We start from the raw sequence: 23,958 nt of genomic DNA on the forward strand, positions 1-23,958 counted from the left end.
TTCATTATTTCAAAATGTCACTGTTAATTTGCAGAGTAACAGATAAACAGCCTTTCACTATATATCCGATTGTCTTTCCTTCAGTGTAAATGAAACACTAACTGTAAAGAAAAATTACAAACTCAACATTTTTATGGGAATAGAACAAATCAAATGAGCAATAGAGATCTAAACTGTTAGACAAAGGATGTGTCTCATTTGGAAGAGTGCTTGACTAGCATGCATGAAGCTCTGAGTCCGATACCCTACACCACCTAAAACTGGACATAGTAGTGTACCCCTGCAATACTTGCACTTTGGAGATGGAGGCTTGAAGAATAGAAGTTCAGAGTTACTCTCAGGAGTACAATACATTTAAAGCAAGCTTAGACTACATGGGATCCTGTCTCAAACCAAATAATAATTTTTCAAAAAAGATCTAGGGTAGTTACAGCACTCTAAATTATCACATTTGTTACTGTGTATACATCATTTTGTTTTTATCATTGTAATCAAACAATGTCTTTTAAAAGTTAACTTATTTAATATAAACTTTTCCAAATGTTCATTTATTGTATCATTTAATAAAGAGAGAACAGTGACATTGTGTTAGGTATATTATTTGAGGATGGAATTATAAGCATGTATGATGTTGACTCTTAGGTTGAAAAATCTCATAGCTGAATGGAATACAGTGATAAGCAAAGAAAAAAATACAATAGTATAGGGTTGTATTAAAAATGGTCACATTTTATATACTTATTTATTTACAAGTAGCAGGGAGAGAGGAAGGGAGGGAGGAAGAGGGAGATAGAAAGAGACAATAAATATGATTGGGCATGCCAGGGCCTCTTGCTATTGCAAACAAACTCTAGATGCATGTGACAATTTATGTATCTAGCTTTATATGTGTACTAGGGAATTGAACCTGAGCCATCAGGCTTTACAAGCAAATGCCTTAACCATAAAGCCACCTCTCCAGCCCCATGTTTTATATTTGTAATAATTAAAGGATATTCTGTTGAAAAACACTCATTATTCCTATAAAGTATCACTACTTAGGAAAAAGCCTTGCCCTTGGTTGTTATGCTTAACATCCAACTTACATTAACAAATATTAACATCTGCTTCATATTTTATCATGAATCTGTTTTCCAAATCCATAAATTTCTTATTTGATCTACCATTAGTGAGTACTTGAGATTAATACAGTGGAAAGCTTACGTACCTTTGATCTTCATTTTTCTCACTTAAAAATAATCATACCAGGGCTGGAGAGATGATGCTCAGTAGGTAAAGGCTCTTGAAAAGCCTGACGACCTGCGATCAACTCCTTAGTACCCACATAAATCCAGATACATCATGTGACACGTGTCTGGAATTTGATTACAGTGGCAGGAGGTCCTGGCAAACTATATTATCTCTCTCTCTTTGCTTTTAAATTTAAATAAAATGAGCAAAAAATAAATAATCAAACCAATCCAGGCTAGATTACCTTGTATTTGACTATCAGGATCCATATCTTTTTTTTTTTTTTTTTAAATTTTATTTATTTGAGAGCGACAGACACAGAGAGAAAGACAGATAGAGGGAGAGAGAGAGAATGGGCGCGCCAGGGCTTCCAGCCTCTGCAAACGAACTCCAGATGCGTGCGACCCCTTGTGCATCTGGCTAACGTGGGACCTGGGGAACCGAGCCTCGAACCGGGGTCCTTAGGCTTCACAGGCAAGCGCATAACCGCTAAGCCATCTCTCCAGCCCAGGATCCATACTCTTTTTAAAAAAAATATTTTTATGTTTATTTATTAGACAGAGAGAAAGGGGAAGAGAAAGACAGAGAGAAAAACTCCATTAAAAAACAAACTCTTTGGGATCCAATCATCCTAACTATACCCCCCCACTGCCCCCTCTCATGAGAAGACACTGTAACTGCTGTTAGAGGACGGGGGCAATGAAGTCAGATATTGAACTACTTCTGGCTGAACAAGGGTGTGGAAATATGGCAGTTAAGAGTCTCTCTACCAGAGAGAAGAGCTATTCTAAAGGATCCTGAAAGTGTATTGATGAAAGTCTTGGAAGAAAATGTTGGGGAGAAACACGATCCATATTCTACATAGATTTGGCTCAAAAAGGTTCTCTTGCCTTCTAGCTTCTAACTGGACTAAATCATTACAAGGTGACAGCAGGAGATCATAGTATGAAAGTATGATGCTATTCCTTGATGTCCTCTATATTAGGCTATAAGTCCTTTGCACAGCAGCTTCTTCTAAGCCTGACATAAAAAAATGAATGGTAAAATCTATATTGTAAGTAGAATTTACCAGACATACTTTCAAATTCATTTCTGGCAAGTTGAATTTTTGTTGCCATCCTAAATCTAGCAAAGTATAAATAGTCCACAAATTTTAATTCAAAGTGGGGTCATGAAAACAAGAGACTAAAAAATAAGCTCAATGGCATAAAAGATCTTGGTTAACCTGAAAATATAACTTTGTCATCCTTACTTGTCAATCATCATTCATTATCATTTGACAACTATGTCAAAATCCCATTTAAGTTCTATTTAGCCTTTCACCTTACCTCATCCTTTATATCTTCTTGTTGCTGAGCTGAGAAGATCTCCATTGCAGCCATAAGTCTCATCATTAATTCATCCACTGTTGTGTTACCTATAACACAAAGAGACTGCCAAACATTAGCCCATATAAATTTTTTGTACATAAATTTAATTTACTAAAGCCATTAGAAATGCAATATTCTAGATTTCAAAAAGGATTTGTCTAATAAGTTATAGATTATTATGCTAATGTTTATTGAAAATACTTTTACTGAAATATTTCATATGTTTAATAAGAAACAATAAATGTACTGGCAGTCAAAATTTTAGAATAGTAGATTTGGGGATCTTTTTTTCTTAACATATGTGTACATGTAGTGTGACGGTGACATGCAGGAGTCTGTGTAGTGCTCTGTGCCCTCGCCTTTGTTCACTGGAGCGAAATGCTGGGTATTCCCTTCAATCATTCTCTTATCCCTGTTCTTACATAAGATGGAATCTCTTACTAATCCTGGAGATTGCTATTGTTTGTTTCTTATTTTTGCTTAGCCCAGGCATTTCTCTGGTCTCTGCTAACCCTAAGATTGGGATTACAGAAGTGCATGACCATGCCAAGCTATTTATATGGGTCCTGTGAATCAAACTCAAGAGATTTCTTAGACCTTCTCATGTTCTCATGCTTGCACAGGAATTGCTCTTATAACTATGAGCCAGCTCTCAGCCCAGGAATTTTAATGAAAAATATTTCGTACTCTAATGCAAAGAAAGAAAAAGAGGGCCGGAGAGACGGCTTAGCAGTTAAGGCACTTCCCTACAAAGTCAAAGAACTTAGGCTTGATTCCCAGGACTTACGAAAGCCAGAAGCACAAGGTTATATATGTAATGGCTGGAGGCCTTGGCATGCCCATTCTGTCTATCTGCCTCTTTCTCCCTGTCTCAAATAAATAAACAAACATTAAAAACATTTAAAAAACAGGGCTGGAGAGAAGGCTTAGCAGGTAATGTGCTTACCTGCAAAGAAAAGGGACCCAGGTTCGATTTCCCAGGACCCATGTAAGCCAGATGCACAAGGTAGCACATGCATCTGGAGTTCGTTTCCAGTGTTTAAAGACCCTGGCACACCCTCTCTCTCAAACAAGTGAAATAAAATAAATTAATAAAATAAAATAAAAGAGCTCAAGAGTCAGACAGTGATATGTAACTGTGATCCCAGCAATGGGGAGGCTGAAGCAGAAAAAGTAGGAGTTCCAGGCTAGACTGGGCTAGAGACCCTTGCATCAAAAAACTTGTCTCAAAAAAATGAACAAAAAGCACACTAACAACAAAAAATAAATAAGATAAAACAAAAGAAAGAAAGAGAAGTACAATCTTCCAAAGGTTGTAAAAATAAACTGAATTATATATGCCAAAACATATTTTGAACAGGATTTTTGCACTATAAATATCTAAGCTAGAAGGCCAGGTGGCAGATCTAATACAATCCAACAAAGAGAAAGACAAACTAATAGGAAATTATGAATGGGAATTTCAAGATATTCAGGACACTATGCAAAGATCAAACATAAGAATTCAGGGTATAGTAGAAGAAGAATTTCATTCCAAAGGCATAGTAGGCATTTTGAACAAAATCAAAGAAGAAAACATCCCCCAAATTGGGAAAGAGAAGCCAATGCAGATACAGGAATCATTTAGGACACCAACAAGACAGAACCTGGAAAGAACTTCTCCTACCCATATTATAACTAAAACGACCAAACATACAAACCAAAGAAAAAAATATTGAAAGCAGTTAGAGAGAAAACTCAAGTTGCCTACAAAGGCAAGCCCACCAGGATCACAGCAGATTACTCAACACAAACTTTAAAAGCCAGAAGGGCTTGGAGTGATACATTCCAAGTTCTGAAAGATAATAACTGTCAATCAAGGTTACTTTATCCTGCAAAGCTATCCATTCAAATAGACAGAGAAATAAGGACATGCCACAACAAAAGGAGGTGAAAGGAATATTTGAAGACAAAACCAGCTCTACAGAAAATAGTCAAAAGAATCTTCCATGCTGAAGAGAAAGAAAAGCACAAATATGAGCACCTGGAAAAAACAAACCATTCCCAAGTACTAGTTAATACAAGAGAAGAAAGGTAAAACCAGAAGAACGACAAAAAAGTGGCAAAAATAATTATACACCTTTAAATAGTATCTCTTAATATCAACGCCCTTAATTCCCCACCCAAAAGACACAGTTTTGCAGACTGGGTTAAAAAGCAGGATCCTTCTGTTTGTTGCCTCTAAGAAACTCTCCCTTCTACAAAGGATGGACACTATCTTAGAGTGAAAGATTGGAAAAAGATGTTTCAAACAAATGGGCCTAGAAAACAAGCAGGGTTTGCTATCCTAGTATTTGACAAGGTAGACTTCAGTACAACATTAGTTAGGAAAGATAAGGAAGGTCACTTTATATTGATTAAAGGCACACTCCAACAGGAGGACATTATAATCCTAAACATATATGCACCTAACAAGGAGACTCCCAACTTCATCAAACAAATGCTATTAGAACTAAGGTCACAGATAACACCAAACACAGTGGTAGTGGGGGACTTCAACACACCACTCTCATCAACTGACAGGCCATACTGACAAAAAATAAACAGAGATGCATCTGGATTACATGAAGACATAGAACAAATGAACCTAACACATATACAGGACATTTCATCCAAATGCTACAAAATATACATTCTTTTCAGCAGCACATGGAACATTCTCGAAAACAGAACATATATTAGGACACAAAGCAAATCTTAACAAATACAGGAAAATTGAAATAATTCCTTGCATTTTATCTGACAACATTGAATAAAATAACAATTAAATAGCAAGAAGCTATAGAGCATACACAAAATCATGGAAACTAAATAATACACTACTAAATGATGAATGGATCAATGAAGAAATCAAGAAGAAAATCAAAAATTCATACAGTCAAATGATAATGAGAACACAACATACCAAAACCTTTGGGACTCAATGAAGGCAGTCCTAAGAGGGAAATTTATGGCTTTAAGTGCCTATATTAAGAAATTATAAAGGTCTCAATTAAACGACCTAATGCTTCAGGTTAAAGTCTTAGAAAAAGAAGAACTAGGCAAATAAAAAATCATAGCCAGGAATGGTGGCTCACGCCTTTAATCCCAGCACTTGGAAGGCAGAGGTAGGAGGATCGCCATGAATTTGAGGTCACCCTGAGACTACATAGAGAATTCCAGGTCAGCCTGGGCTATAGCGAGACCCTACCTTGAAAAACCAATAAATAAACAAATAAATAAATAAAATCAGTAGACAGGAAGAAATAATAAAGATTAGGGCAGAAATTAATGAAATAGAACCCCCCCCCCCAAATCCAAAGAATCAATGAAACAAAGAGTTGGTTCTTTGAAAGGATAAACAAGATTGATAAAGCCTTAGCAAATCTGCCCAAAAGAAATAGAGAAGAGGCACACATTAATAAAACTGGAGATGAAAAAGAAAACATCACAACAGACACCAGAGAAATTTAAAAAAATCATAGGGACAAACTATAAAAACAGATACTCCACTAAGTATGAAAATGAAAGAAATGGATGATTTCCTTGATTTATATGACCTACCTGAATTAAAACAAGATGAGAATAATCACGTAAATAGAACTATAACAAGTACAGAGATACAGCAGCTATCAAAAATCTCCCAACTAAAAAATGTCCAGGCCCAGATGGATTCATTGGTGAATTTTACCAGACCTTCAGGGAAGAACTAACACCATTGCTTCCTAAGCTTTTCCGTAAAATAGAAAAAGAAGGAATCCTACCAAACTCCTTCTACGAAACTAGCATCAACCTGATACCAAAACCAAGTAAAGAGAGAACAAAAAAAGAGAAAATTATAGACCAACCTCCCTCATGAATATAGATGCAAAAATTCTCAACAAAGGGTATGATGATGACTGACAATCTTCTATAGCTTCTTTCTCTCCCTCTCTCTCTCTGTCTAACTCTTTTATATTAGTTATATTTTTCTTCCTTTTCTTAGCATTGACCTGTAATTCCCAGTACCTGCATGTGGCTATCATCCACAATGAGCTTTTGATCAGAGAGACCTACAGTGTTTCCTAAAAGAAAGATTTCTGTCAGAGTACTTGATGACCCACCAAAGGTTAGTGGTAAGACCCTACTGCTGAAGACACCAAATGTGGTTGACACATAAAATGGAATGGCATGGCTGAAAGTTGGAAGAGAGTCAGTCCCCAGACAGTCAGTGCGTCTAGTGCCAGAAGGTGCCACATGGGCGACAGGGGGAAAATGACCAATATCTGTCCAAGCAACTCATGGTCTAACCTACTTAGCAGCAAATAACCTGTTGTGATGCTCACACAAGTGCATTAGTGACGCACAGCCATGGTAGGAAACCAACTGCTCTTGATTTGGCTAACTGATCCCCTCAGTGGTACCGACCCATCACTGGAACTGGGAAACAAGTCAGAACCATATCCAAACAAAAGCCCACTCTCCATTATCAAGCTACCCCCAATTGTGGGCTAAACGAGGGCCTATACCTACTAAATTCTCTATAAAAAAGTAAGGGTTATCTCATTTGTCGGGTGTTAACTGTACCCTCCATTGGAGAATTTGCTTCTCTTTTTCAGGTACATGCAGATCCTAAGGAGAGAGCCACCCCTTCATACCTAAAATGGGCCTCAGCTGAAACTAAGAAAAACTGGCAAAACAAGCAAGGGTGCTGTTTTCTTGGTGAACTGGGTACCAGCACAAGGGTGAAGAAAATCCACACAGAGAAAAATCAACTCCTACCAAATCAGATATCCAGAGACCCAGAGGCCCCCAACTCACCACTGAAGCAGACCCAAAATGAACCCAACATGGCTCAGGGAAATTTTGCGGAAGAGGGGGTGGAAAGAATGTCAAAGCCACACATGTCAAGATATGCAGAGACGTTTATCCTACCCATCTGTGGGCTAACTCCAAAATGCATGACCCATATACCTCAAAAAGGAGGGGCCAAGGGGAGGAGGTGGGACATGGATGAGCCTCACAATGGTACCAAATTGACTGTATTTGCTGAGTACAAAACTAATTAATAAAAAATAAAAATATAAAAGAGAAAAAGAAATTCTCAACAAAATATTGGCAAACAGAGTGCAAGAACGTATCAGAAAAACCATTCACCCCGACCAAGTAGCCTTTATCGCAGAGATGCAGGAATGTTTCAACATATGCAAAGCGATAAATGTAATAAATTATATAAGTGGACTGAAGGACAAATACCACATGATCATCTCATTAGATGTATGTGAAAGCATTTCACAAAATCCAACATCCTTTCATAATAAAAGTCCTACAGAGATTGGGAATAGAAGGAACATATCTCAACATAATAAAGGCCCTTTACAACAAGCCTACAGCCAACATATTACAAAATGGGGAAAAACTGGAAGCTTTTCCACTGAAATCAGGAACAAGACAAGGGCGTCCACTGCCCCCACTTTTATTTAATACAGTACTGTAAGTCTTAACTATAGCAATAAGTCAAGAGACACACATAAAAGGGATATAAATTATAAAGGAACAGATCAAGTTATCATTATTTGCAGATGACATGAGTCTATACATAAAGTATCCTAAAGACTCTACCAGCAAACTGTTAGAGCTGATAAACCCCTACAGCCGTGTAGCAGGATATAAAATAAATACACAGAAATCAGTATCCTTCGTATATGCTAACAACAAGCACACAGAGGATGAAATCAGAGAATCACTCCCACTCAGAATTGTATCACAAAAAATAAAAAACTACTTTGGAATAAACCTAACCAAATAAGTTAAGGATCTCTACAATGAAAACTTTAAAACTCTCAAGCAAGAAATTGGATAGGACACTAAGAAAAGGAAAAACAACCCTTGTTCTTGGATCAGAAGAATCAATATTGTGAAAATGGCAATCTTACCAAAAGCAATCTATACATTTAATGCAATCCCCATGGAATTCCAATTGCATTTTTTTATGAAAATAGAAAAAACAATCCAAAAATTCATTTGGAAGCACAAAAAAATCTTGAATAGCCAAAACGATTTTGAGCAACAACCATACCTGATTTTAAGCTGTATTACAAAGCAGTAACAAAAATAAGATGGTACTGGCACAAAAGCAGACATGTAGATCAATGGAACAGAAGAGGACCCAGATGTAAGTCCAGGTAGCTAAAGCCACCTGATATTCAATAAAAATGCAAAATACTCAGTGGAGAAAAAGCAGCCTCTTTAGAAAATGGTGTTGGGAAAAGTGGATATGTATCTGTAGAAGGATGAAAATAGATTCTTCTTTCTCTCCATGTACAAGAATTAAGTCCAAATGGATTAAAGATTTTTAACATCAGACCTGAAACTCTGAAATTGCTAGAGGACAAATAGGGGAAACCCATATATTGGTCTTGGCAAAGACTTTCTGAATATAACCCCAACTGCTCAAGCAATAAAACCACAGATTAACTGCTGGGACCTCAAGAAATTACAAAGATTTTGTATGGCAAAGGACACTGGGAATAAAGCAAACAGGCAACCTCAGAATGGGAAAAAATCTTTGCCAGCTATATATCTGATAGGGAATTAATACCTAAGACATATAAAGAACTCAAAAAATTAAATAATAAGAAATCAAACAAGCCAATTAAAATATGGGCTATGGAACTAAATAGAGTTCTCAAAAGAAGAAATACGGATGGCATATAAGCATCTAAAAAAATGTTGTACATCCCTAGTCATCAGGGAAATGCAGATAACAACTACATTGAGATTCCATCTCATTCCTATCAGATTGGCCACCATCATGAAAACAAATGATCATAAATGTTGGCGGGGATGTGGAAAAAGAGGAACCCTTCTACACTGCTGGTGGGAATGCAATCTGGTCCAGCCATTGTGGAAATCAGTGTGGAGGTTCCTAAAACAGCTAAATATTGATCTACCATATGACCCAGCTATAGCACTCCTAGGCATATATCCTAAGGACTCATCTCATTACCTTAGAAATATTTGCTCAACCATGTTTTTATCACCACTCAATTCACAATAGCTGGGAAATGGAACCAGCCTAGATGTCCCTCAACTGATGAGTGGATAATGAAGATATGGCACATTTATACACTGGAGTTCTACTTAGTGGTAAAGAAAAACGAACTTATGAAATTTGCAGGAAAATGGATGGAACTTGAAAGGATTATAATAAGTGAGGTAACCCAGGCCCAGGAAGCCAAGAGTTGCATGTTCTCTCTCAAATGTAGATCCTAGCTACAGATGATTGGACTTGTGTGTGAGTAGGAAGAAAACTCTGTAGAAAAGGGCAGTAAGCTAGAAAAGAGATATAAAGGGAAGGGAAAGGAAAGGAGGGGGATACTTAATAGGATGGTGTCGTATATATGTAAGTAGAAGAATAGATCAATGGGGTTGAAAAGGCCCAAATGAGGTCAGGGGAAGAGACTGAGTAAAGGAAATCTGGAGGGAGGGCTAATCAAAATCTAAGAGGATGCAAATAAATCATAAACCTACTTTTTTGGACAATGCAACACTCAGGAGCAGTAGATTGTTGCTAGAAAATTTTCAGTGCCAGGGATGGGATACCTTCCAATGATTTGTTGGCCCGGGAGGTCCCTGATGTCCCCAAAACATTACAGGCCATTGTTGAGACAATTGATTTCCCACCATCAATAGATGGTAAGACCCTGTTGCTGAAGACTCTATATACTTGGGCTGCAAGGCCACTGAGAAATCCTGGAACTGAGCTGATATCTTCCTCCAATTAGACCAGGTGACAGAAAGCTGGAAGAAGCCATTGTGCATGCAGTTCAGTTGAAGAAAGAAAAATCAACAGTGAAAATACTCTACGGTGGACACAAAAAGCCTTATATTTGGCCAGCCCAGCCACATGAGCCAACAGGTACAATAGTGGGACATCTGTCAGGGTGGAAACCAACTGCCTTCTAATTGGACTGGAGTCCCGCTCCATGAGAGGAAATACATCCTTGATACTGAAAACTTAAAACAGGGGTAGTCATGATTCCTAGGGGGTGTAATATCTGCTGCTGTCTGGCTAAATGAAGGTACTATGCTTATCAAACTGACCAGTAAGCACTTCATTTAATGTTCATACCCTTATATTAATGCTACTTTCACTTTTGGTAGAGAACCTTCTCTTTTCAGATGGCAGTGACCTTGGGATGACTCAGAAGGCATCATGGTGCTAGAAAGAAGTCACTGGAGTGCTCTGTACTGCAATATATCTATCACACCTTTCAAGGCTCAGGGTCTACTGTGGAAGAGGTGGTGGAAAGAATGTAAGAGCCAAAGGAAGGGTAGGAATCCTAACAACATGCTCCCCCCAGACACAATACGGCCTGGATATCCATGACCTCACAGTGCCTAATACTACCTACACAAGACCATCATAATAGGTGGAAAAGATCATGAGAACAAAATAAAAGATAGACTGATTGAAATGGGGAGAATGGAGTTTCAAAGGGGATAGTGGGGGTAGGGAGGGTATTACCATGGGGCATTTTTTATAATCATGGAAGTTGTTAATAAAAATGTAAATACATAAATAAAAAAACAACAAGCATAGAGAGCCAGCTGCCTAACATGGGTCACCTCCACCTCATCTGCCTGGGCCCAGAAGTCATTACAGAAGTAGCTGGGACAGGAATACTGCTCTCATTGCTAACCCGAAAACCAGTTCAGGGAGGTGGTGACAGACACTGTGGCCACTCAAACCTCATCAAAACAGTGTTAAGAGTCTACAGAGATCTCAACACTAAATCAGGTCTCTATCTAGATCCCACCAAGGGTCAGGAAACATTAGGAAGAAAAACTATAAAAGCCCCGGGGTGGGTTGGAATAGCCTGAGGCACCATGTCCCTATACCTGCAGAAACTGATTGAGGCCTCTCAGTTCCCACAAGGAATGGGGCAGGGTAAGGGTGTATGAGTACAACCTTTTATAAAAAAAATCAATTTAAAAAGTGACTATTTATCCTAAAGAAAAAGCTTGGCAACAAGAGAGGCATAGCTGTATCACTCTCCCTTGTTCCTGTAATATCTCTCTCAATAATAGAACAATTATATTTTCATATCTCCATTAAACTTGTGACAATATGCTGTAGTGGTTGAAATTTGTGAAGATATGTGGTCTTATACAGATATTTAGTTGGGAAAGGAAGAAATATTTTAATAGATAATTGTTGGTATTTGTTTTGATACTATGCTCAGAATGACAAAAGAAAATCAAAATAGCTATATGTGGAACTCAAAAGTCTACCAATATAATTTTGTACGCTGTAACACTTAAAATTAATTGTTTTCCTCACAATTGAAACATGGTCTCCCTATACTGCTTTGACTGATCTTGAACTCATGATTTTTATGTCTCAGCCACCGGGCATTACAGGTACATTCTAAGCACTGTGTTCCATTATCTTTGAACTAATTTTTCCCCATGCTTAATTTTATTCCATTACGCATTGATGTACTTGGAAAACATTTTTTCACTCAGTTATATATTATTTTTCAATGTTGATAAACATGTATGATATAAAAATCACATGCTAATCTCACCATTAATATTATCAGAAAAATATTTAACCTGTCACCTTCTGATGGAGGTTATAAGTGTTTTTATTGAAAATTCAAATTTATATTTATTGGAGAGAGAAAAGGAGAAGGAGGAGTTGGGCACACCAGGGCCTTCTGCCACTGTAAATGAACCCCAGATGTGTGAGTCCCCTTGTGCACTTGTGTGACATTGTGTGTTTGTGTCATTGTGCATCTGGCTTACGTGGAACCTGGAGATTTGAACATGAGTTCTTAGGCTTTGCAGGCAAGCGCCTTAACTACTAAGCCATCTCTCCAGCCCTGAAAAGTCAAATTTTATCACTGGCAAAAAATACTAACAGTTCTCTTTACTTGGAAGTAACAGAAAATATCCAGGTAACGTATGCATAATTTGCCTATTATCCATATTTTCAACAAAACTTGTTTTTGAAAAACAAAAATGAGCTTATCTACTAAACCACACAAATATTTTTCTTTGCAATAAGCAGAAGACATTAGGTATGCAATGTACTTATTCTTATCTCCATTGTGTTACACAAACTAAAAAGGTTAAAATTTAATCAAGGAAATTTTTACTGGTTCATCAAGGATCTCTCTATTTATAAATGTAAATACAGGCTGGAGAGATGGCTTAGCGGTTAAGCGCTTGCCTGTGAAGCCTAAGGACCCTGGTTCGAGGCTTGGTTCCCCAGGTCCCACGTTAGCCAGATGCACAAGGGGGCGCACGCGTCTGGAGTTCGTTTGCAGAGGCTGGAAGCCCTGGCGCGCCCATTCTCTCTCTCCCTCTATCTGTCTTTCTCTCTGTGTCTGTCGCTCTCAAATAATAAATAAATAAATAATGGACAAAAAAAAATTAAAAAAAAAATAAATGTAAATACATGGCAATGAAGAATATGACTCGTACCAATTTTGTGCCAAGAAGCATTACTCATACTAAGGTGTGTGCAGTTATACAAATCACTGCTTTTGAGCCACTGGTATAAATGTCAACACAGTAAAAAAGGCAAAGAAAGAAAACAAACAAAAAGCACTCCCCACCATACCTCCATATATAATAACAGAAATAATTTCGATCTTAGAGAACTCCTGAGAAGGCCTAGGAACTTCTAGAGTCCACTGACCATAGCTTGGGCAACATTATTCTTATATTGCCTCTGATTAGAAATACAAGAAAAAAATGTATTCTCTTGTATCTACTTACTCTATACAAATCAGTCCCTCCAATAGGTCTTTTAAAAGATTGAATAAAAACTAGATGCTCTTTGCTGGGCGTGGTGGCACACGCCATTTATCCCAGCACTTGGGAGGCAGAGAGAGGTAGGAGGACTGATGAGTTGGAAGCCACCCTGGGACTACACAGTGAATTCCAGGTCAGCATGAGCTACAGTGAGACCCTACCTTGAAAATAACAACAACAAAAATCAACTAGGTGCTCTCGATTATAGAAAACAAAATCCCCAAACTTTTGTTTTGTGTGGACTTTACAGTCATTGGAATGTACAAATCCCCTTTCTCCTATCCAACATAAATGGAAGCAGAAATGAAATATCCCAGACCCAAGCTTTAGCTTGAAGCAGTTGAAAAACCTTATTCCTGCTGGTCATAAAGCAGATAATACTGTTTTAACCTATGCTTTGCCATGAACAAGGTCAAATTTTATTACCAGCTCTTTGATGCTTTAGTAATAGAAAAAGAACCATTTACTTATTTGTTTTTTTGGGGGGGGGATGTAAACTGTGGCTAAATTTACAGGAATCTTATACTTTCACCCCTCAGGGCTGCAGCGTAGATATGACACACAAATAAGAAGAAACAATTGTCACTGTGAGCAATTCAACTTGCAACTGGGTTTTATAGGTAAATAAAGAGAAGCAAGTTGTTTCAATTAATCATTATTATATAAGTAAATTAAGTAGAAATGAGAAATATTTGAGACATTATTATTATGACTTGATTGCTAGTTTTAGAAAATTTAGCATTTCAGAACATTTTACTTGAATATTTTATGTCCCAAGGGCTGTGCAATTTATTAAGATGTTCCTGCTGGATTTTTAGCATCTTCCACTTCTCACAGTACCTATTACATGTTTGAAGATGTTCTTTAGGATATTTAAAAGACAAATTTACCAACAGAATATGGCCAGCTTTGATGTTAAAAATTGTAAGTTTATCATATATACACAGTTTTACTTCCCTTGTGACATGTACATTACCTTGTATCACATTTAACACTTCATTAGATGATCGCTTTCCCATAATAATCAGAAAAAGTGGAAACTGATCCATCTTTTGAGTCCGAATAGTTTGTGCTACAACACTGCCAAAATGTCTATTGCACATTGTCAGAAACCTAAAATGGGACAAAACAAAGTAAGCTTCATTTTAGAGTTTAATAAATTTAGTAGCACCATAGCCAAAGCATCAATATTAACTTTGTAAAACTTAGACAGTCTGAAATATCAATATGTAAAGTCTTGTTACATAGATCTTTCAAAAAATATTAAGAGATTATTGTATAGAAAGAAGGGAACACACCCTAATTGCTGTTAAAGGCTGACAGTATAAGATTCTTAGCCTGAAATATTGTAAAATGCACTAACTAAGCTATGAGAAAAATAAAGAATTCCCAGTGGAGAACATGTAACAAGACCAATAATATGGTGTCAAACTAGTTAAACAAGTTAAACTGATTAGCATCATCCTGAGAGAAATATGATTTTCTAACATTTTCAAAAATGTTTAGAATCAAGATCCACACTAGAATTGTGTTTTGTCTAGGACTTCTAGTTTTGTACTTAGTATGGGATAAAAATAATAATTCTAAGCTTTTGGCCAAAAAAAGCTCAAAGATATTAGCATACTGAAGTCTAGCATTAGTATTCTTAACACGATCTGGAATAAATGAAAAAACTGATAAAGCTTTTCTCTTCTATTAGAGGACTGTTTGAAATTAGCATTTCTTTCAAGAGAAAAGGGTAGCTTATGATATGTTTTCAGATCTGATGGTAAAAAGTAAATGTCATAATAATAATGAATTATGAAAGACCAAATGCAAATATAGAATGCTTTAATAAGATCCAATTTAATAAAGTCTGTAAAAATAATGGACTTTTAATAACACAGGTCACAAAAGGCAAAACAGTGGAAATTCTGGAGACTAGCCATTGGTACTGGCTTATTAATTCTTAATTATGTCCATGAAAGGCAACTTAAATCGTGTGTTATTTTATGCCTTATGATAATATTTTAGGTAACAACTCCTGTGAAATGTATGTTCTAGCTGATGAATAAAGTCCTGTCGTCACATACATTAGAAGGTAAATCTATTTGAAGAGACAAACGACATTAAAATGTCATGTGTTCAGATTCATTTGATAACCAATTCAAAACAGAATCAAACCTCTTAATTTTTAAAGCCAATATATTTTCTGTCCATAGGAATTCATTTCAGAAATTTAGGATGAATCTTCTGTAAAACCTGTGCTGTGACTATAGAAAGCAGATGTTGTTCAAGGCGACTAGAACTGTCAGCAAGAGTGTCAGGACAAGTTAGCACCATTGCAGGAAGTTCATTGGGAGGCAGGTTCATATACACATTTAGAGCAGCAATAACCAGACCTCATGGCAATTTGAAATGACAAGGCCTTAAGAAATTCATTGTCGGCCATGAAATATCAGTGCCCCCATGAAAATTCAAATCTTCACATTCCACAACTATTATGGGATAAAAGGTTCTCAAGCAGACTAAGCCTCCATAACAAATTTCACACCCATAGAGCTTTAACTCATCAACAGGGACGTGTAGATCAGGAGACTAGCAAGTTCGGATCTCATTTTTCTTTCTGCTTCTTACACAAATATTTGAAGTCTGTCTTGACCCTGATCTGATCATTGGCAACCTCTAAAATAAAAGATGTCAAAAAACAGTTGGAATGCCATTTCCTACAAAAGGGAGAAAATAAGTCCTTGTTGCTTTCACACCAATGGATTAAGCAGATATCACACAGTAGATGCCCATCACAGCACTAGCCTCACAAGAGACATTAAATACTAGCTAAAAAAGGAGGACCCTCACCCCCAAAAAAGGAAGGAAAAAAATGAAAACTAAGTAAGAGATTACCAAAAAAAGAAAAAAAAAAAAAGGAGAGAACAGGACTGAGGATAGAGGGAGAGAAAAGACTACAAAATTTCACAGAACAAGATAGATAGATGGGAAAAACAACGTGTTTTAAGAGAAAAAGTGTGTTACTCTTAATAATGTTTTCTTCCCTTTGAACAGATAAAATATGCCAGAGCACCAAGTAGCAAGACAAGGGGTGTCAACCCAAATGCAACTCACTCTATTCTCCAAGCAAGATATGAAGGAATAAATGGTTTCTATAACCACTGCATTCCTGCAATTCACCACCCAAAGAGGGAAGCAATAACAAATGTTCTGTAGCAAGAGGAAACAGCTCTTTCTTAATTGTAGAGACTTAAATAAATGAAACAATCTGTTAACCACTGATATTTGAATAAGGGAATGGGAAGTTACAAATCACCTCCCTGAATCCAAAAGCAGAAAGGACAGATGTGGAGTAAAAAATACATGCCATCTACTAGGGGAAAAGATAAAGGAGGAAAAGAGGATAAAGAAAAAAGGGGTGAGAAAAGGAAATGATGAATCACAAATCAGGTGTACCTTTAATATTTACTAGTTCTATTAGAGCTATTAGAAAACTTAAGAATGGGAAGATAAGACAAATTGATTTTACTCTAAAGGCTGGAGAGAAAAATAGCAATGGGTAGCATGTAGTAATCATAAGTAAACTTTTCAGTGTCTGAAACATAGATCTTCTCATCTTGCTAACAGAAACCAGGACCACTAGTAAGCCAGTTATAGGAAAAATTATCTTCTTTTAATTCAAACAGGATATACTTTATGTTCTTTCAATCAAAGTCACAATTATATTTTACAACTTGTATAAAGTCATACTGCAACTTAAAATATACATTAAATGAAGCCTAGCAATTTAGTATGAAAGAGATGAAACAAATCTTTTTCCTCCTACTCTCTCCCTTTCTAACTCTCTAATTTTTTGAGGCAAGGACCCATGTAAGCCAGGACGGCCTTGAACTTGCTATGTAGCTGAGACTAGCCCCAAACTCCTGATCCTTTTGTCTCCTACTTCCCTCATGCCAGGATTTTAGGCATGCACTCTACCTCGAAACCTAGGAGATGAAATTCTACAAAACTTATCTACTATGCCAAACACTTTGTTTGTCTATTTATTATTTATTTATCTATCTGGTTTTTCAGGGTAGGGTCAGGCTCTAGCCCAGACTGATCTGAAACTCACTATGTAGTCTCCAGGTAGCCTCAAACTCAAGGCTATCCTTTTACTCTATCTCTCAAGTGCTGGGATTGTGCCACCATGCTGGGCTTGCAAGATACTGTTTAATGAGCTACATTTGATTTAAAAATGGAGGTCATAGGGGCTGGGGAGATGGCTCAGAAGTTAAAGGTGATTACTCTGCAGGCCTGCTGACCTAGGTTTGATCTTTAGCACCTACATAAAGCTGGATTCAAAGTGGCTCACACATCTTTAATCCCAATGTGCCTAAGGCAATAGGAGACAGAGCCAGGAGAATCTTGAAGCTCAGGGGCCAGCTATACTAGCTTTCCTAGTAGCAAAAGCAAAACAGGACAAAAAATATATATACATGTAACAAAAAAAAACAAGTAAGATTCTTGTCTCAAACAAGGTGGGAGGAAAGGACCAATATCCTGAGGTGACTGCCTCCTCCCCACAAAAGTGAAGCCACAATACTATCACTACTCTACTTAAGGATTCCTAATAATTTGACTTCCACAAGTGTAAAGGTGACTCAGATATAAAATAGGAGTAATATTTATTTTAAAAACAGTTATCTTCTTATAAAAATGAAGTAAGACACAGATATACTCAGACTTTAGCCTAGAATATGGTAAGCCCTTAAATACTTACCATTTTGCATTGGTGTATTTATGGATGAATACGTGTGTTCGGATGTGTATGCATATGTGTGCACATGTGTGTGGAAGCTACAAGAAAACACTGAGATTACTCTTCCAGTGATGTCTAACATTTTTGACACAAGGTCTTTATTGGCCTGGAATTCACCCAGTAGGCTAAACTGGCTGACCAGCTAGTCTTTCTCTGCCTCCCAAGTGCAATGCTTTTTGGGGGGAGGGAATTCTGGAGAACAAACTCAGATCCTCATAATTCCAAGAGAAGTACTTTATTGACTGAACTCTTGCTCCAACCCATGATATTTAACATTTTTATCGTAATTACTTCCATGATTAAAGTGGTAAGACCATGTGAACACTGAGATCTTTTTACAAGCAAGCTATTGTATCAATTATTAACTAAATTATTATTAACTATTATTATTAACTAATTGCATCACTTGTTAACTAAGCAAAGCAGTTACTGGTTTTATTTTATTCAGAAAATGACAGAGCTGATAGATAACATATTTGAAAAATCGCAGATCCAGAAGCTGTTCAATACTATGAAACTTTAAACTTATTTAAAAGTGGATATGAAACTAAAATTACTATAATCGCGATTTTAAAAATACATTTGTATTTAATAATGGGCTGGGAAGATGCTCAGCTGTTAAAGACATTTGCTTGCAAAGCGTGCTTGCCTGGGTTCAACTCTCCAGTACCCATTTAAAGCCAAATGCACAAACTGGTGCATGCATCTGGAGCCTGTTTGCAGTGGCAGGAGGGCCTGGCATGCCCATTCTCTTCTTTTCTACTCACAAATAAAAATAAACAAAAGACATTCTAAAATTATATGTAACAATGCCAACTTAAAGCCTCAATTCATTAATTTCTGACTACATATCTTTTGAGCTATGTTTTAATCCGAGCACTAGGGAAGCAGAAGTAGGAGGATTGCCATGAGTTCAAGGCCACCTGAGATTACAGAGTTAATTCCAGGTCAGTCTGGACCAGAGTGAGACCCTACCTCAAAACACCAAAAAAAGAAAAAAGAAAGCTCATAGCCTTCCCAACAGACCAAAAGAAGGAAGTAACAAGCTCCTTTGCTTATAGGTATTCATCCAGTTCTGGTTTGGCTCAAATTTTGTATAGACCAAAAACCTGTAACACAATGTTGCAGATTTTTCACACCATTCAAATCTTTTGTTTCATAATTATGGACTATTAGACACAGATGATGAATAGTTAGTAAGGCAAGGCCAATTTGTTGAGAAAAGAGGGAAAAGTCCCAGAGTATCAGGGCAAAGAAGCTTAAGATTTCAGCCAGCATCCAAAGAAGAGAAAGAGAAAAGGCAAATGAAAGAAAAATTAAGGCTTCTGAGATATATTGCTCAGTGGAACAAGCTATGAGAGCAACTGCAACAAGGGAGGGACTTCTGGAGATTATAGTACATTGTCTCACTAAGGGGGTAACTATTCCTCCCTCCTCCTTAGAATGACTTTATGTGAGAGGTGGTCTCCTGACTAGGTGAATGAATAATATATCTCTATACTCTTCTGTTTCATATCAGGGAGACAGAGGCTTGATCCCTCCTTCAATAACATCCAAGATTGCTACCTACAATAAGATAAAGGAACTTAGAGGTCATCTACTCATCTAGCTAATATAATTCTCCCTTTTTCTACTTTTTCCTGTAATAGGCAAATAAAGCCAAAATCTTTTAACTTGTGAGGTGAAATTTATTAAGTACACCACAATCAGGCCAGCCAGTTATGCTTCTTATTACAGCACCATGTCACAAATCTGCCTCCCATCCCCTTGCTCAGCTCTTTAGTGTTGCATAGGACATGATCATCAGCACAGTTGCCATAGTCCTCTTGTCTTTTGAGGGTGGCTTTGAGTTTTGGTAGTGCTACTTTTCCTATCTCCATACTCTAGAGATTCTGATCTAACAGATCTAGAATAAGGCCCAGGAGGCTACCTTTTAATGGCTCCCTCTCCCCCATATCAAGTGGTTTTTATACTCTGAAAAACACTTTTTCAAGAAATAAAACTATGTTTCTTGTAAAGTTTTTATTTTTCTCTGAAGGCAGTTATTAATGCAGTTATTATAGAAATGTTTTGGGCAGTAAAGTTTCACTGGAACAACTGTCTGTCTTGTCTCCTGAGGTGACTTCTTTGGAAATGTTAATTTCTACTTCTTCTTTTGCATTGGTGAGCCCCCCTCCCCCCCATCTGATATGAAACACATAAACAAAAAAACCTCACAAGTCTGAGAAAACAGCCAATGAATAGGAGGTTGTAATACCAAATAAAGTGGTTAGTGAAAGTCTCACTGAACTGTTGAAAGTTGATCAAAGACTCAAAAAAGGTGGAGGGAGTGAAACATACATGTTAGGGAGAGGATTCCAGGTGAAGAGAACAGCAAAAACAAAGACACTGAAAATGGAGAGTAATATATTAGAGGAAACAAGAAACAGAATGAAACATAAAGGTAAAACTGATAACTAACTTCAAGATTAAAAAAACTCCATAGCTAAGCTGGGTATAGTGGTGCAAGCCTTTAATTCCAGCACTCAAGAAGCAGAGACAAAAGGATTGCCATGAGTTCGAGGCCACCCTGAGATGACATAGTGAATTCCAGGGCAGTCTGGGCTACAGTGAGACCCTACCTCGAAACAATAAAACAACAAAACTATAACCAAAGTCAAAAAATAAATGAGAAAACATAAATTCCAGATCACACAAAAAGGCTAATTTTCTTGATGCAGAAACAAATTCTAACAAAGTACTAAGAGACTCCATCTTATTCTGGTCAGAATGGCTAACATCAAGAAAACAAATGACAACAAATGCTGGTAAAGCGTGGAGAAAGGGTTCCCTTATTTATTGTTGGTGGGAGTGCAGAAAGGTGGAGCCACTCTGGAAACAAATGTGATGATTTCCCTCCCTCCCCCTTTTTTTTCCCCTTGAGGTAGGGTCTCACTCTAGCCCAGGCTGACCTGGAATTCACTATGTAGTCTCAGGGTGGCCTCAAACTCATGGCAATCCTCCTACCTCTGCCTCCCAAGTAATGGGATTAAATGCGTGTGCCACCATGCCTGGCTCAATGTGATGATTTCTCAAGAAGCTAAAAACAGAACAAGTATAGAAACCAGGTACCCCACTCCTGGGCATATTCCCAATCAACTCTACACTAGTACAGAGATACTTATTCATGAAGGTTTACTGCTTTACTCTATAATAACAAGGAAATAAAATCCACCCAGATGTTCCATCTGTAATATGTGTGCATCCAGATTAGAACTTTTATATGTGTGTTACTGTCAGAGATATGCCGGGGAACTAGAAAGGAGCCCATGAGTAGGGGGGAAAATGTGAAGAGGACAGGAAGGTTGCAGATCTCAAGTGATATAAAAGTCAAAAAGTGAATACCCATGGAGTGGTAGGGCTAAAGCAAGTTAGTGGTGGAGGGGATGGGAAGTGGTGGTGGTGATGAGACAGAAAGATTCCAGGACGATTTTAGTACTTTTCTGAATTATCTAAGACTTTTCCTTGTTGTGAAGCTACTTTTGAAACTGTAATACAGATATAGAAAATGTATTAATAATGTAATAGACAAAGCTGAAGTGAGCTGGAGAGCTTATTAGTTAAGAGAGGTTCCTGTGCAAGAATGAGGGCCTACTGGGGGCCTTGAGATTGCAGAGTTTGATTTCCCAGCACCCCACATAAACAGCTGCTCATGGCTGTACAAACCTGCAACCCCAGTCCTTTTGGGAGCAGAGACTTGAGAAAAGCTGGAGCTAGTGAAAAAGGCAAGCTCAGTAAAAGACTTGGTCTCAAGGAAACAAAGGGTGAGTGGAGGAGGGACACCTGGTATTCTCCTCTGACCCCACTGCAAACACAAGGGGTGGCAACACACACACACACTCTCACACTGAAGGCTAGAAAAAGGCAAGCTCAGTAAAAGACTCCACACCTGGTATTCTCCTCTGACCCCACTGCAAACACAAGGGGTGGCAACACACACACACTCTGAAGGTAGGTATGGGTTCTAGCCATTCTGAAAAATGTGCAATTTCTGATTAAAAGGAAATACCTCCCCCATCTCCCACCTCTCCACTCTATTCTGATAAGAGATTAGCAGAAAGGTAGCTAGTCAGGAACATAGGCTCAAAAGAATATAAAACATCAACTTGCCCCGGGCAAGACTGAAAGACAACTCCAGTCTAGGTAGGAAATAGAATCTAAAAAGCCTTGACTCACCAAGATGTCAATGGTCACTAGCTGTGTTCTTTTTACTTCCTGGTTTTTCCTCCTCTTTAGAACTTCTGAAGCAGGCTCATTTCCTTGCAAGAGATTTATAAGTTTTCTTTATTTTATTTTATTTTTCCTGGTTTTTGAATCAGGGTCTCACTTTAGCCCACACTGACCTGGAACTCACCCTGTAGCTACAGGTGGCCTCATGGTGATCTTCCTACCTCCGTCTCCAAAGAGCTGAGGTTAAAGGCATTCACAACTATGCCTGGCTTTTTTTTTTTTTTAAAGATTTTATATTTATTTATTTATTTTTTAAATTTATTAGAGACAGAGGGGGTAGAGAGAGAGAGAGATGGAGAATGGGCGTGCCAGGGCATCTAGCCACTGCAAATGAACTCCAGATGCATGCGCCATTGTGTGCATCTGGCTTACGTGTGACCTGGAGAATTGAACTGAGGTCCTTAGGCTTTGCAAGCATGCGCGTTAGCCACTAAGCCATCTCTCTAGCCCTGCCTGGCTTTTTATTTATTTCCCTGAGCCTACACTTTTCCCTTAATCTTGTCTACTAATCAGATTCTCCATAAATTAACCTATTAGCCTAACCCCAACTCGAGAGCTAATTTCTAAAAATGATCTAAATCAACTGGGTACACTTGCAATGTACCTAGATTGCTACACTGGTAATGCTCTCTGGGTTCCCTTATTGCAATAGGGAGCTGTTAACTTCTACTTCTCCATAAGACATTGCTTCTTTTCTCCTGTTAGGCAATAAACTTAATTCTGACCTACAAAACCAGTAACAATTCTAGTGTTTCTGTGCTAGTAGCATATTGATTTTGTTTCTATCTCTTTCCCATTATTATTCTTCTGTGCCTAGATCTTAGCAAGATTGGTTCCTTCCTATTTTTCAAGTCTCAGGTCACTAATACCTTAAAGAGATTTTAATCTGATTTCAAGTCTAAGCTCCCTTTATTGTCCTCAAGTCCTTTTCTATCTTCCTTTTCTCATGTCACTTAGAGTCATGACAGATCTTTTGACTTTAATGGCTTACAATTTTTTTCCCCCTATTCTAGGGTAGATGCTTCTATCTTTCTTGCTCATTGATTTAAACTTAGTCTTGAACAATACTTGGCACACAGTAGATGTGCTAATGCTAAAAACATCAATGAATGAATAAATGAATGAATGAATCAACCTTGATCTACACTGATAAAGAGACTGGCTAGACAGTAAATGTTATGTGACATTTCCTCCTTTTGCCAATTAATAAAGAGTTTATAAATCTTTGACAAGATATAGTTTTTGTTCTTAGAACACCAAGAAAATTTTGGCTTGCCAAATCAAAGCCTCTCAGCAGTAATCTGTTACTATGGCATGGATTTATCAGTCCAGATTAAGTGCTAGAAGAAAACACAGAAGGGAATGAAGGCTTAAGTCAGAGAGAATTTTAGAATGCAAGGTATATTGCTCCTGGGTAGCTATGAGATGAAACAACTCTTACTTGTGTGTTTTGTACCTGACATATATTTATTATAA

The 23,958-nt window shown here is 37.5% G+C and overlaps 1 protein-coding gene across 1 annotated transcript in view; it reads right to left on the minus strand.

Annotated features, from left to right (window-relative positions):
* The window catches only part of Faf1 (Fas associated factor 1), a 419,279-nt gene that overhangs the window by 83,958 nt on the left and 311,363 nt on the right, over positions 1-23,958 (minus strand). The window contains exons 14-15 of the mRNA XM_004663235.3: positions 14,401-14,537; positions 2,559-2,647 (exon numbers count right to left, since the gene is read on the minus strand). Coding sequence (XP_004663292.2) covers positions 2,559-2,647; positions 14,401-14,537 — 226 coding nt within the window. The remainder of the gene's footprint in view (positions 1-2,558; positions 2,648-14,400; positions 14,538-23,958) is intronic.

The sequence above is a fragment of the Jaculus jaculus genome, chromosome 5 (assembly GCF_020740685.1).
Source record: "Jaculus jaculus isolate mJacJac1 chromosome 5, mJacJac1.mat.Y.cur, whole genome shotgun sequence".
Classification (NCBI taxonomy): domain Eukaryota; kingdom Metazoa; phylum Chordata; class Mammalia; order Rodentia; family Dipodidae; genus Jaculus; species Jaculus jaculus.